Source organism: Stegodyphus dumicola, chromosome 4, assembly GCF_044657685.1.
Source record: "Stegodyphus dumicola isolate Sdum_Otavi_A_Nest chromosome 4, ASM4465768v1".
NCBI lineage: Eukaryota > Metazoa > Arthropoda > Arachnida > Araneae > Eresidae > Stegodyphus > Stegodyphus dumicola.
The window spans coordinates 242521546-242537603 of record NC_140771.1 but is presented as its reverse complement, the minus strand read 5'-3'; the positions used below and the strand labels follow the sequence as shown (position 1 = coordinate 242537603).

The window sequence follows — 16058 nt, the reverse complement described above, 5'->3', positions numbered from 1 at the left end:
TGAATAACATGGATCTTCATTTGAAAAGAAGTTGTACAAGCGATGTTTTCTCTGTTATTAAAAAATGAATTTATCAGTGAGTTCTTCAGACTATGGAAAGGCAGTGGCAAGAAAACCTGCAGTTTTGAATGCATGTAGTTGTGCATCCGAATATGTGTGCCTAATTTTGAAATTTGAAAGTAATTATTTTAGTTATATTTTGTGCAAATTTAACAGATTTTCTATTTAAAAATGTTCATGAAATCAATGCATGTTTTATTTTCACGTGCACATTGTTATAATTATGCATATGTCTTTTATGACCATGAATGTCATAGATTACTGGAAAACTGCATAGAATAAAGGGTTGAATTATTAAAAAAATAATATTGGTTTTGAGAGATGTTTGTTGTGCTGTTCTTTAATGAGTAAAATACTTATTAGGTACCTTTTAATGAGTAAAATGCTTTAATGAGTAAAATACTTATTAGGTAATTTAACAGCAAGTATATATATTATTTTTATTTTACTAACCACTTATGCAGCTAATCTTTTGTCTGGCATGCATGTAACTGATCAGACTAAATAAATGTCAGACCAGAGTTTGGCTGCACTAGCAGTTAGTGGAAATAATGATTGTCATAAGTATAGCTCTTTAAGATATATGTAATTACTCATTTCTGTAATATAATTCTGTACCTGCTTTTTGGTATCATTCAAAATAGTTGCCACTTGTAGAAAGGTATTTGTGCTGCACCTATTGAAGGAGTTTCATAAAAATTCCTTGGGGCATTGCCTAATCTTACACTGTTAAAAGTCTTCCACTTCATCTGCATTAACAATTGGTAGCTTTCTTTTATTTACTTGACGAAAGGGTAAAATGGAATGTGGAATTAGACATCATTCAATTCTGTTAAGGATGAATAAATTCTTGTATTAACTTGCTTCAGTAGGGATTTCATTCATTTTCTGTTATCCTTTCTTATGACTTCCAAGTCGGTATAGTGGTAAGTAATGTGCTGACTAACATACTGATTGACCTGCATTCAAATTTCAGAGAAGGAATGGATGTTTTTAAGATTAGTGTCTGTGTGGCAAATACATAGAAGCCAAAAGACTTCTAAAAAATCTGGTGGTATTTTTCCAAGGTGTTTTCTCTTCGAAGTGGGGTGGAAATATACTTGTATGAGGAATGGTGAAATTCTGGTGTGCGGCTCACTTCTGCTTATATCTGTCGTTTTTTTTATAGATGGCTTTTCAAACCTTCTAGAATGATGCAATTTAAAAGTCATTGCTCATCATTCTTCTGAACCTGAAAACTGGAAAAAAAAAAAAAAAAAGTCATCATTTATCATTTCAGAGGTCATTAATTTTAACCTTGACTACTAGCTCTTGAATTTCTTTAATGTAGGAGAATTTCAGAAGTTGTTAGCAGCTGTTAACTAACACATGATCAATCTGTTTGCCTTCAAAGTAACTATTAATTGATGAACTAAGCACATAGTTCTCAATATTCCATGGTATTAATAATGTGCTGGATTTAACAGAATACTGAGAAGCTGACCATGGCCAAGTTCCTCAGCATTGTGTTAAACAATAATTTACCAGTTTGCACAAGTTCTTCCAGCTAGTCTGGTTAGTTCGGTGAATGCTGTTGGTGGTTATCTATTACATGGTTTTTCTTCAGTACTAAGTATGTGTTCTTTAAACTATTTCATCTAAATCTCCATATTACTCATAGCAAGATCACCTCATAATGTATATTTCGAAGCATCTGAAATTGTTGGCTGTAGTACTCTTCTTTAATCAAAAAGAAAAGAATGCTTTACTTCATATCCACAGTTTTACAAAAGTTAGAATCAAAGAAATAAGGGCATTACTAGAGAAAATAGCAAACCATTATTTTCAATATGATTTCCATATTTTTTGCGGATAATCAGTATTAAATTTCTTTGATTATTCTTTTCAAGTTTTCATATGCAAAATTTGCCAAAACCATTTGTAGCTGATGAACTGTATATCCTAAAAGCCTTAAAAAAATCTGTGATAAAAATCTATTATTTTTAATAATTTTACTTTCAATCTTCACTGTCAAAAAATATTTTAATGTCTTAACACAGAATTTTTTTCTTTTCTTTCCTTCTTCTTACTTTTGTCATCAGCATTATTATTATTAGATAACGTTAAATGTTCCTTACAGTTCAGTGCAACTGAACTACTTCGTTTGTTCTAAATGTTTCCTGTGAAGAAAGGTGAAATAACATTTTGCCAATGTAAAGAACTCATGCTTTTTCAACTTAAGATAAAATATTTTTTTCATGATTAAGATTCATTAGAAGATATTTTGTTAATTTGTTTCTAACTTGAAAACTTATAAATTTAGTGTTTTAATATTTTACTTGGTATAACAAATAATAAACAAAGCATTGTAAAAATTTGTGGAACAATAATGTCTGAATCAAATTTCATGAGAATCATTCCACATATATATGATGCTAATCCTAAAGTTCTCAATAATTTACTTTCTTTAAGCATGAAAATGGTTTATATCTGATTCTGATTAAAGCCATGAGTGTTACTGTGACATTAAATTATGTGAATTTTAATTTAATTGTATTCTATATCATGTATAATGTATTCCATTTCTCCTGTAGATTCTTTTCATCTTGCTTATGATTTTCTTAGTGTTGGACTGCATTCTGGCTATGTTATTTACATGTTTAATTTAGGATCAGGTAAGAAACCTTTATTCAATATAAACAATATTTATTGAAAATAAGTCTACAATGGTGGCTCAATTAATTTTGACAATTCATTTTCGTGTTTTCCATGCCTTAAGAATTTTATATGCGTCCTTAATTTATCTTCACAGTAATTTCAGTTTACTAGAAAACTCCAAATTCTAAACAAAAATAGCTTCATAATGAAAATTTAATAAAATTTAAACTTAAAAAGTTTTAAATCTTATAATTTAGTCAGGACATAACAACATAAATTATACTATATCCATAATTGTTTCATTAATTAAAAGTTTCAAGTGAGAAGAATATATTTCTTTTCTTCTTTGAAATCTTTTTCTTATATCGGGGGGAAAATTAATTTAATAATTTTAAAAAGCTTAATATTTTTAGAAAAATACATTTAACTTCCAGCTGTATATTAACTAAAGGCATAAAAAGTACTTTTGTAGCCTTGACCATTTGTACTTCTGTATAATTTCTTAAAAATTTATATACAAAGAAATTTTTAACTTCCCTATTAAATTGAGTATCCTATACTATATCAAGTAATTTTTCATGTCCTACATACTATTTTAATTTATTTTATGCAAATTTGCTTAGTGTTTAAACTTGTTTTGTGTTAAATTATTTTGAATCTTGTATGTAACACCTGGCTTACTTCTCTAATTGCAGTTCTCAGTTATGTTCTGCGTCTTTTAATGAGTTTTTCATTCCAGCCATGTATATTACGTACTGACTCAAAATTCAAAATTTAAAAGCAAATATAGCTTTCTAATATTGGAAACTTTGAATTCTAACTCAATATGAAGTAGATAAATGAATTGATAAAGTGAAGATAATTTAATGTAATAATAATTCAATATGCACTTAACTTGGGCATCATGCTTATCAAAATAATAAAATGCTTCAACCAATAACATTATTCAAAACTTAAGACTGTATTTGCAGTTCATAAAAAAATTATAAAACAACCTAACTGTGTTTTTCCAATGATGAAATTGAAAATTTATAAAACTGCATATTTATTATCATTGTGGCTAATAGTGCTGATTGTTATGATTTGAAATCATGTGATAATGGATAAATAAATGGATTTCATTTTATACTTAAAGAGGAACTCAAGGATGTACTTACTTTAAATAGATTCAAAGCAAAATAAATTGCATAATAACTTGTGTCTGAAAATAAGAATGGCAGAAAACTAATAAATGAAATTAAACATTTCTGTTAGTTTTCTTATACTCGTTCTCAAGCATGAATATCTTCTTGAATCCAAATAACATGCCATTTAGAAAACAATGCTGAAAGAGATTCAAAAGAATAATGTTTGCTTTAAAAGTTCACAAAAATGCAAATATTTGTAACAATGAATTATTCTTTTATTTTGTAGTTTAAAATACTGAGAAAGTAATCAAATGACTAATTATTTTAGAACTTCCTTTAGAAACTTTAGAAATCCCTTTTTTTTTTCATAATTTGCATTTTAACATTCATTATTATCAGCCCTTTGACGCGCGCAATATTATTTTTATAATTTTTTTAACTAAAAACTCTAGAAATTGAATATTATGATCCTAGATACAAATAATATATGAATTAAAAAAATCTACTCTTGCCCATTGTTTTGTGCATGGTGGTCGCACTGTGAAACCACCGCGCGTCTAGGACTTTGAAACTTACCTAGGTATTAGGGAAAAAAAACTTACCTTTTTCCGTGCACGCTTCTAATAAATGACGAAATTTACGAATTTTTTAAAACAAATGCATGTAAGAATTGCATAATATATATATTTTAAATTATTTTACAAACTAAATCATCAGAAAAAATTTAAAAATAAATATTTATGTAATTTTTCTATAGCAGTGAAAGTATAAGTATCTACATAATAAGGACGTTTGGGTACATGGATTAAAAAACTCAGTAAAATAAGGATAAAAAAAAGACTCAGTGTTTTTTTTTTTTTTTTTTTTTTAATTTCAAAGAACAAATATTTTTTATGACACTGTTCAAAGCATGTTTTGTCTTTTTAGTACATGCATAGACCCACATTGGATGTTTCGCACATGTATCTTCCATGATGTTTCTTCCTTGTGCTACAAAATGCACACTGATTGGATCTAAATTTCCCCGGTTAATGTCCAGCGTTATTTAGTTTCTTTTCATCTGGTACATGACATTCGTGGTTTTTTTTATGTTAATGAGGGGAAGGGCTTGGTCTTTTTGCTTTGGTACGAATCATTCGTTTCCCATTCATACTTATTTTATTCATATTTCGTTTCATAATATTCAGAAAATATTTTTAATTTAAATAAAACTTTACGCAATTTCTATTTTTAATTACAGCAAAGTATATTTACATTAAATTTAAACCACAGGAAATAATTTATAAAATCACAATACTAGCTTGGGGAGCAAGTGTGTTGAGGTCAGAAAAAAAAGTTTCTGGAAAAGAAAGACCTTTTTACTGGGCAGGTGCATGTATTGTTAGTAATAAAATAACTCTGTGATTTCAAAACCCCTTATCTGTATCCGGGTAAAAATAAACATTCCTATTTGAGAAGCAAGCAAACGCCATTGTAAAGAGCAGTGGTTTCAAGGCGCGACCACCGAGCCTCTAGAGCATTGTGACACAATGCTCTAGTGGGGCTGTGATCGCGCCCTGAAACCACAATGCAAATGCCATACCTATAGAGGTTTTTTTTATATATATGCAGTTTAATTATTGCTATTTTTTATTGTTTATGATAGAAATCATGATGTGCGATGAATAACTTTTGAAATTTAAAGTTGTTTATATTAATAAAAGTAAATTATTTTGTCTCATTGAAAACGAATTTTAAAAGGCATCCGATTTGAAGTACTAAGACCTAAAACATGTATGATTCTGTAGTCATTTTGTGTTATTTAGAGATCAAAGATCAGTAATCAAATTATTTTCACTCATAAATTTCCGAAGAAAGAGGAGAAAAAAATTCGAAAATTGGTGGTTTCAGGGCGCTACCACCACACATCAAAGGGTTAAGTTAATCATTTTTCATATATATGTATCTTTATTATAAAGTCTGGTATTGTCACATTTGTTAAATTTTTGTGTTCATTATTTTACGTTGAATTTTTGAATTAATTATTGCAGTTAAAGATCATACATGTAATATTATCCCTTCTTGGGAATTAAGATCCATTGACTGACAATCAAATTTTGGCCTTGGCAAAAAAATTATAGATATTGCTTGAAATCAAATGTAAACTTAGAATTACTTGCTTAGAAGCAGAAGAAAAACAAATAATCATCAAAGAAATTTAGTCTCATGAAACAGAGATTGAAGGAGAGCTAGGTGGAGTAGAAACAATTGACATCCTCAAACCAATAGCTTTTGAAGCTGTGAATGCATTGAGTTTAATGCGTGCATCATTAAAATTCTGAATGAATTGAGGCCACAACAGAAATACATTTGATTTTTAAAAAGTCTAGAAATGTTACTTTAAATATAATTGTTAGGAACATCTATGAATAATGTGATTTTGATTTGCTTGTATATGATTGTATATATATATTTATTTCCATAGATGTGGTCATATGTATTATATGGTCCATAGGTGTAGTCATATGTATTATATTTTGTGTACTATCCTATTGTATTTGCTCTTTCTTATTTTGATAATATGTTTGTACTTACATAAAACTGTTGACTGAAATGCATAAAAAGATTTTTGAAATTTGATATTAAATAGTTAAATATAACTCTTTCATTCTTTATCAACATTTGATTTTTTACCATTGGAATCACAATCGTTAGAACGCAGTTGATGTAAGTTAAGTTCTTTAAATATTACCCATGTAATGATGATGCAGTGCTATATTTATATTTTCTGTAAATATTGTATCCAGCATTAAAAAGAGAGCTTTCTCAAGTAATGTAAAGTAATATGTAAGGTTCTGATTGATTTTAATACAGAATGTAATAAAAATTATGTGTACAGTAACAGTTCAATAAACATAATTGTGCATATTTTTTTTTAATTCAGGAACAAGAACATTGAAAAGCACAAGACCTTTAAACCAAAACATATCTATCCATTCTGTTCTTGTTGGAAGACACAGGCGCTATTGTTGGATGGAAGTAGATTCACAAACTAAAGTTGTTGGCTTAGCATCTGGCCAGTTAACTGCACTCAACACTCCAGCTGCACTTTATGTTGGTGGACATCCAAGCTATAATTTTAGTTTGCTTCCTGAGGAACTTCAAGGGCTGAGGGGCTTTTCAGGTGATTATTTTTGTCAACAAATGTATCATTTATAACTTTTCCTCATTTTAATAAGTAAACAACCATATTGTATTTTTTATTGAATTGCAATCATGTAATATACTATAATTTTTATAACATATGCTAAAATGTGTGATGGTCTATGTGTTTCTAATTAATCATTGAAAATTCTATTGCATTCATAGATCTCAACAGTTAGGAATACATTTTACTTACTTCTTGTTAGAATTTATAGTGTGATCTCTACATATAATAAAAGAAAGAGTCTGTGTGTCTTTCGTTCATGCTGTGTGTAAGCTAATAGACCCAGGGATACAAAGTTTGGTATATTTGGTAATTTGGCATCTCGACAAGAGCTAGTGCACCTTGAAGCGATCTCCCTCCCCCCCCAAAAAAAATCCGAATCAGATTTTTTTAATTTTATCTTTTTGATTTTATTGCATCATTTGCAACAGTTTCATTCTCTTAGAAATGAAGTTTTGGCAACAGTTTTTCATTCAATTATATCTGGACTCCTGACTGTTGAAAATAAGCACTGCTGCCACTTGAAAAAATGAGGGCGATAATTCAGTTTTTAAATTTAATATTTCTCTTGGATTCTGGACGTTTGTTGAAAGAAGGCAATTGGAAGTTGGTTGATTTATTTATTGGGAGATTTATTTAGTTTATTTATTGATTTATTAAATTCTAAAGATATGCTCATTTAAAAATTATTTTGCGACATTGCTGTTGAACTGAATTTTATGGTCCAAGTGCAAAGAATATGATATTTAATAAATAAAGGTAACACACAAAACGTTTTAAAAAACGCCCCTTAGGATGTAATTTAAAATCTGAAACCATTCAGTTTAAAATTCTGCACAGTTTTTAAATTTAATGTTGGTGTTCCCTTCAGGCATTTTTCCGGTACATTTAAAAGCCAGACGAAGACTGGCCACATTGCTGCTAGTACGTAATAAAATACTGTGTAAATTTTTATTTAATATTTCATCAGCAATGAATATTAAAATGCTTTGTTGTGCATTATGAAGTAGTTACTCAAGGAAAATAACACTACTTAAAGTATCACTTAAAAAATACAACTATGAGGATTTTTTTGGGGAGGGGGAATAGCCCTTCCAGTGTTTGCTGTGATATAAATGATGTAAGTAAAATTAGGAACAGTATGATATGGCATAATGTTAATTAAAATTAATTATAATAATGGTATTAAGAACACAGCTGAAGCTATTAATAAAATTTTTCTTTTGCTTTATTTATTATTGTTTTCTACTTCATTTTAATTTTCTCCCTCTTTTTTTTTAACATTTCTTTAAATGATATCATGAGCATTATTTAATTCTTTTCTAGGCTGCATATTTGGTATAGAATTTAGAAATAGTCCTGGTGGAATTTTTCGATCAGTCCAACCAGTTGTTGATGGCCGTAATATACAGCAATGCAGCATAACTGAATGTGATTTAATTCAGTGTGCCAATGGTGGAACATGTGTTGATGCTGGTTCAACATTTCAGTGAGTAATTTTAAAGAGCTTAATATTCATTTAAAACATTCAAAGGCTTTAAAGTAGCTAAAAGTTACTTAATGATTGTAAAACAAAAATTGTTATAAATTATTTTATGATTCATCTCTTGTTAATGCATATATTTTTTATGCAAAATGCATTTTTATTCTTTTAACATTCTACATATTTTAACCATCATTTGTAATCATAATTTTATCATTTGTAAATAAATATTGTCTTTCCTATTAAAAAAGTAATATCTGCAACAAATAATATACTTCAATTTTAAAGTTTAATTAAAGCAATAAATAAGTAAATATATATATCATGGACATTTATATTAATTGTTGTGTGAAAATAGACTGCTATATATCCAAATACTGCATTTTTCTTCCTTTATTTTAAGCATTTAACCTGAAATGAATGTGTACAAAATTATTATATGTTCAAGAAAATTCTCCCGTTTATTAGTCCAAAGGGATTTGAATCCCGAAGGACTATTAGTTTCGTTTTGGCATTTTGCGTCGGACGGATAAATGTCGGTTCACTTTTCAAACTGTTGCCATAAAATGTTAGAGTCCTGCATTATATTTGAAGAAATTAAATAATGAAAATCTGCATAAATATATGTATATTTCTCACATTGTCATAAAACAATGGTACATAGAGTCATCGAATTTTGAATAACGTAATCCTCCAACGAATATGAGCATGTGGAAGACCAAATTTGAAATTTGAAATTTGTTTTATGATCAATTTCCTATTTTTTAAAACTTTGACGAATTTTTGATTAACAAACTCAAGGATTTCAAAGCGAGCAATGGCAACGTTGTGCAGAAAAAAACATTTTTATCTCCAGCGCGTGAGTCTCTGTATCGGAAATTCTAAAGATATGCTCGTTTTAAAACTATTTTGCGATATTGCTGTTGCACTGGATCTTATGGTTTCAGTGCGAGGAACATGATATTCAATAAAGAAAGGTAACACACAAAATGTTAAAAAACGCCCCTTTGGACGTAATTTAAAATCTGAAACATTTCAGTTTTTTTTTTTTTTTTTTTTTAATTCAGCAACCTGTTTAGAAAAAAAAAATCTCACATATTGACCCATACTGTTGCAAAAATGTCATCAGAGATAATGATAATGAAAAAAGAAAACATATTTTTGAAGCAGAAAATCAACTCTATGCTTTCAAAAGCAAATTTCTTTCTCTTATAGTACATGCCAGAATTTCAACTTTTTTCAGAAAAAATTATGTCTCATTTCTGTAATTGATAAGGAAAATAACTTTATGAAAATAATGAATAATTTTGCTAATTATATAGGAAATTAAAATAACTTTAGTTTTCTGTTTTTATTATCCTAAAGTGCATACCTTAATGAGACTAAATTAACTGAAGTTTCTTTTAATGTCAAATAATTTTATTTCTGCTATATAGATAGTAAGTATGTTTCACAGTACTTCAATGTTAAAAAAATCTGCTGTGAGTTACAACTAAATGTGCATGTAACAAATATTGAATAGATAATTCATCCCAATATTGATGGCATAAATATATGTAATAAAAAAAGGTATTAAAGTAGTATTAAAGAAAGATTTTATCAATTTTAATTTACATGATCCTACTTTTTAAAAAGTAAGAAAGTTGAAATTTTAAAACAGAATGTGTATTTTTATTTAAAAACATGATCTTTTGTTTCCTGTAGGTGTATGTGTGCTGGTGGATGGGTTGGAACTTTATGTACTCAGAAGGAAACTCCTTGCTCTCTAGGAAATCACAAGTGTCATACATTGTCACTATGTATTCCTTTAAGTGATGGTTATCGATGTGATTGTCCATTAAGTCGCAGTGGTAAATATTGTGAAAAAAGTAAGTTTGTTTTATAGAACATAATTTTCTTTTTTCGGAATAAAATTTAATGTTGCATTATGATTCTGGTAACCAGAGCTGCATTTTAATAACTTACTCAGAATTTATGATATTATTATATTCTATAGAGAATGATACAATATAATTATGTTCTTAAAATCAAATCCTTTTCTATTCCACATTTACTTTTGTTAGTATGTGTGATATGTTTGCTTAAATCGGACATAACAGTAAAAGCCTGATTATCTGGCATTCAATTAAATTTTAGAAACTTTTTTTAAAAGCAAAATTGAGCAAATGATTACTTCTAAAGTTCATGAAATAATATACAACTATGACTCGAAATAAGCTAAAACTTGTGTCCAGATGATTTAGCTTCTATTATGGATAAACATGAAATCACAATACAGACATAAGATCTTTGCCTTAATTTTATTTTAACCTGACTAATTCTTGGTAAGCTGCTTTAGTTTTTTAGATGAAGGTATAAGATAATTACTGATTAAAAAATGATAAAAATTTGGGATTTATCCTAAACATAACAGCATGCAATGGAGTATTTACAAAATTACAAGATTTTGGCAACAAGGAAACTGTGCAATAATGGGTACAATATGGGACTTTACTTGGAAACAATTAAACAATGACAATGCAACATAAAAAAAATATGATAAGGAAATTCAGTTTTTCATATGATGTATCCTAAGTTGTATCTGTTGATAATCTAACTAAACAAAGAGTAATCAGTTCTCTGAAATTTCAGCTAAAATGATCACAGCACAAGTTGGGCAAAATTTCTGCCATCTTTCATGATGGGATTTCATAATCGGATAGGATGTTTTACTTTGATACGTTTAAGGGTTACAAAAATACCTTGGCCTTTTATGTCTGAAATGCATCAATTTTTCTTGGAATATTATATAATGTTAAATGTAGGCTATTGAAATAAAATGACTGATTTTATGACTTTAGACTGGAAACTTCTTTCATTCATTTGCATAACTGCCAACTCTCTTAGTTTTTCATCACATTTCTCAGTATACCACCAAACACCCTAGTGTTTAATGTTTAGCCTTTAGTAAAGAAAATATTTGTCAAAACATTATTGTGTTAATGAACTTAAATTGCACAAATTCCATTCCCTTATCCGCAGTAATTTTCAGCATAATGCTTCTGACTAAATTTTATTTGATCTGAGTTGCCTTAATCTACTGTAAGCATTTGTAGTTTTTTTTTTTTTTTTTTTTTTTTTTTTTTTTTTTTTATGAAGATTCAAGCAGTGTTTAACTCAAGTAATATTTGCATACAAAGTGAAATTATACTGTGTAATAATGTATAATAATTATATGATAATGAATGATTATTAAAGTTATTTAAATATATATATTGTAATAATTATTTTATTTCTTTTTGATTTCATCTACATGCAGTCTTACACATAGCTGAAGTGGGAAAAGTAAAATCAAATTTATTTCTGGAAAAAAGAATGAAAATAATTCTTGCATAAAAGACTGCAAAATTGGCAAGTGTCACGGTAAATTAAATACAAACAAAGAAGACCATGTTCAAATGGACTTTCTTTTGCTTTTTGAACTACAAAATGAATATTTCCACTAAAAAATATAGTTCCAATAATGAACATAAAATTTAGACTACCAAGTTAAATATTTATATATTTTACCTCAAAATCATATTATAAATACTCCTGTAGCCTGAATCATAAAAGTTACATTCATTTGGAGTTATTTTGATGTAACAAAAACTTACTGGAAACTCCCAGTTTTTCATATTTCGTGGTTGGCATTTAGCTTTTCTACCTTTAATTGCACTTTTTTAGCACAACTATTTGTAATTTTCATGTATCCTGCATTTCCCAAGGTTTTGGGATAATCAGGCTTTTACTGTATATAACAGACCTTCTATTTAAAATCTCACAAACACTGTGACTTTCGCAACTTGAAATATTTTTTCTTAATCATAAATATTGTGACAGTAATCCACCTATTCTGACATAACATGAATGGTGCCTGCATGTAACGTATGATTTCGTTGGACTGTTAATATGTATAATTATGTAATAATAATATTTGAATCAATCTGTCTTTTAGATCATTAATAAAACTGTGTTAACTTCAAGTGAATGTAAAAAAATAATAATAATAAGTAATAAAAATAAAATACTTACTGTGAACGTTAAAAAGAAAATTATATTTGCTGTGATTTTAAAACAACCAATAAGTTTCCTCCCCATTTTGATTAAATTTCTAAACTCAAAAATTGGGTTGCTTTGCTGTCAAGAGTTTGAGACAATTTTTTCTCAGCATCTTATAGTAACTCATTATTTCAATTAATTACTTGTCTTTTAAACATAACTTTTTATACATTAGACATTTTCTAATTTTATCTGTCAGATGTCCGTTTCTGGAATGGAGAAATACATTGTGGAATTTAATATGCATAGAAAGCTTTATAATTCAATATAAATTAAAAAAATATTTAGTTTATTTGAAATAGCTGTGCTTACTTTTAAAATGAGTATTATTACAAACACAAAAGCAATACATTTAATTTATTCCATCCAGTAGGCATCTTTAGCATGTATTGTTCTGCACAGATAGCTGGATTTCAGAAATTCTAAAATACAATTTAATGTTAATAATTTCTTATATAGCAGGTAAAGTTTCTTTTCATCATTCTTCAAATGACTTCAATAGTTTAATTCTAAAATTTTCTTCAGGCCCGTACTTGCATGTTACAAAACTACCCACCTCCTTTAAAAATCTTCAGTAAGGCAAAGAGTAACTCAGTAGTTAAAATTATCATAATACAGATCCTGCATAAAATCTTTGAGTTTCATTTTTTTAATTAAAATGTACTATGAGGTTAAAAAAAGTAAAAACTTTTGTCTTATATCTATTCAAAACTTTTGATATTTTTGAAATTCTAGAAATTAATGTTTAAAGTATTCAAGAAAAGGCAGAGAAATGTTTAAAAATTTAGCTTTCATTTCTGTTAGCAAAAAAGATTCCACAATCCTGTTCTTTCCAGTTTCTAGTTAATTTCCAAGAAAAAGCAAATAGTGCAGTATTTATTGCATTCACTGCCTTCTTATGGCTGATCTACAGCATCTCATTGACATTTGTTCACGAAAATATGGATTACATGTTATGAAATTGCAGAAAAAAATTTATTAAAAAGTGTAAAACTTAATGTAGATATTGTTTTGTTTAGAATAATCATTAAAGCTGTAATGCATGAATTTGAATTTTTTTTTAAAAAAAAAAAAAAGAACTGATGTTAACTGATGCACTGTGTGGTGTAATTAGGTCTTTTCTAGCATGATTAATTATGCTGCTATGAATTATCCAAGGTTTGATTATTGAGACAAAGTACATGAAGGTAGTTGCTTAGGTTACATTCCAGTTTTAAGTGAAAATACTCAGAGGATCTTAATTAGCACCTCTGAGTTGAAGATTTCATTTTGTTCTTCCTTTACCATCAGCCGCTTGAGAGGACTTTTGAACTGGCAAATATTAACTAGCCTCATTCTATAAAAACATTATTGTCACAAACATATTTGCATTATGTGGGATTCAAATCAGAACCCAACATTATGGTAATGTGTCCAGCCTGTGCTAATAGCAGTAAAAGTTCAATTATCAAGTAAACTTGGGAGATACTGAATGCTGGATATATGAAAATTCTGGATGATTGAGTTTATAAAAATGCAATGATTTTGTACTCGAGTTTTTCGGTTAGTTGAATGCTGTATAGTTGAGCTTTTACTATATAGTTTGACTGGTTCATCCAGAAGGGGTGTTAGTTACATGCAAGAGAGTGAAGAGGTCACATAAGAGTTTGCTCTTCTCTGAAAAGAGATAATTTACTATCGAGGGGGAGAAAGTCCCCATGTTGTGAGTGATCCTGTTTTCAGTTGTCTTTTGTGCCATTATTTCATATCCACAAAAATAAACACAAAGATTCACATTGGTTTGTAAGGTTAATCAAAAATTTGAAAACTTTTTTCATTACATATGAATTTTATGTGAAGAGTGTATCTTTCATTGCTTGCTTTTAAAAATAAGATGCCTAAAACTAATGGAACTATACTTTTTAGTGGAAATATTATTTCTGTAGTTTAAAAAAACAAAAGTAAACCATTTGAACGTGGTCCTTTGATCATAGTTAATTTTACATGACATTTGCCAATTTTGCAATCTTTTATGCAAGAATTATATTCATTCTTTTTTCTGAAATAAATTTGGTTTTACTCTTCCCACTTCAGTATGTGTAAGATTGCATGTAGATCAAATCAAAAAGAAATATAATAATTATGTATCACAATAAAATTACTATAATTATTTAAATAACTATAATAATCATTCATTATCATATAATTATTATAATTACTAAGAACTTTTTTTCAGTTTTTAGTCATATACACATATATTAGTTCAAAGATAAAAAAGGATATATAATAATTATTAATTATAGTATTACTATAATAATTATGTATTATCATAAAATTATGATAATCAATTATAATAATTTATTATAGTAGAATTCATTGTAATGAAAATTATACAATAAAATGTAATAATTTAATTACCATAATGACAATTATAATACAATAATAGTCATTTATTGCACTTTATCTTAACATTTTGTATGTGTAGAAAATTAAGCTTTAAAAACACTCAGATTTTTGTCTAAATAATATATAAATGCACAAAATTAACAGTTACAAATCAAACAGTTAACTACAAATGATAAGCAGCATATTATCTTAGAATACTTAAAAGTAGTTTTCTGCCTTCTTAAATCTGTGCTCTTTGAACACACTGAAAATAAACAGAGAATTAATATGAACAGAAAAAAAATCCTATTGTGTGATTCATAGCCATCTACTCCATTTTGTCAATAAATCAGTCTGAATAGCACATGTATGTTGGTGCTCATGGTCATGGTTGTTACACTATCTCACACTATTTGGGTCGCTTAATTATTTAGGAATTAAAATGTCTAAGATAGGTATTATAAGTTTTTGTATAATTTGTCTCATTAGGTGAGTGTAATATCTTGGACACTTTTTTTGTCTTTGACTTTTGATTACCAGTACATCGAATAAAAAGAATGTTATCAGTCTAAGATATATCACTAATAATGTCAAAAATGCAATTACAATCCGATATTAGTTTCTTAGATTTTGATTTTTTTAATGCAGTTATTCTTATAATGCTTAGTGTTCAAATGTTTATTTTTATTTACAAATTATTTTATTAAATAAAACAGTAGTTGTTAATATTTAATTATAAAACTTGATTTGTAGTTTTTAATATTTAATTATTAAAAAAGATTTGTCTCGTTTTTGTATCTGTCAAAGCTGTATTATCTGATCTAAGTAAAATATTTTCATTTAAAAGATATTTCAGTGAGTGATCCTCTTTTTGATGGGGCCAGTTCGTATCTCTCTTTAAGGATGATAAATGTCCGACACAGCATGGATGTTATTATTAGCTTCAAGCCTCTCGCTGATGATGGGCTACTTTTCTACGCTGCTCAGCATTTAAATGAATTAAGCCGAGATTTCATATCTTTATCTCTGGTATCCGGATATGTACAGTTGCGGTTTAATTTGGGTACAGATCCAACTTCCACTGTTGTCTTGAACTCATTTCAGAAAGTAGAAAAAAGTA

The 16058-nt window shown here is 28.0% G+C and overlaps 1 protein-coding gene across 1 annotated transcript in view; it reads left to right on the top strand.

Annotated features, from left to right (window-relative positions):
• eys (eyes shut) overlaps nt 1-16058 on the top strand; it is a 102633-nt gene that overhangs the window by 47962 nt on the left and 38613 nt on the right. Inside the window, exons 14-18 of the mRNA XM_035352903.2 lie at nt 2634-2714; nt 6748-6987; nt 8338-8500; nt 10199-10362; nt 15786-16055. Coding sequence (XP_035208794.2) covers nt 2634-2714; nt 6748-6987; nt 8338-8500; nt 10199-10362; nt 15786-16055 — 918 coding nt within the window. The remainder of the gene's footprint in view (nt 1-2633; nt 2715-6747; nt 6988-8337; nt 8501-10198; nt 10363-15785; nt 16056-16058) is intronic.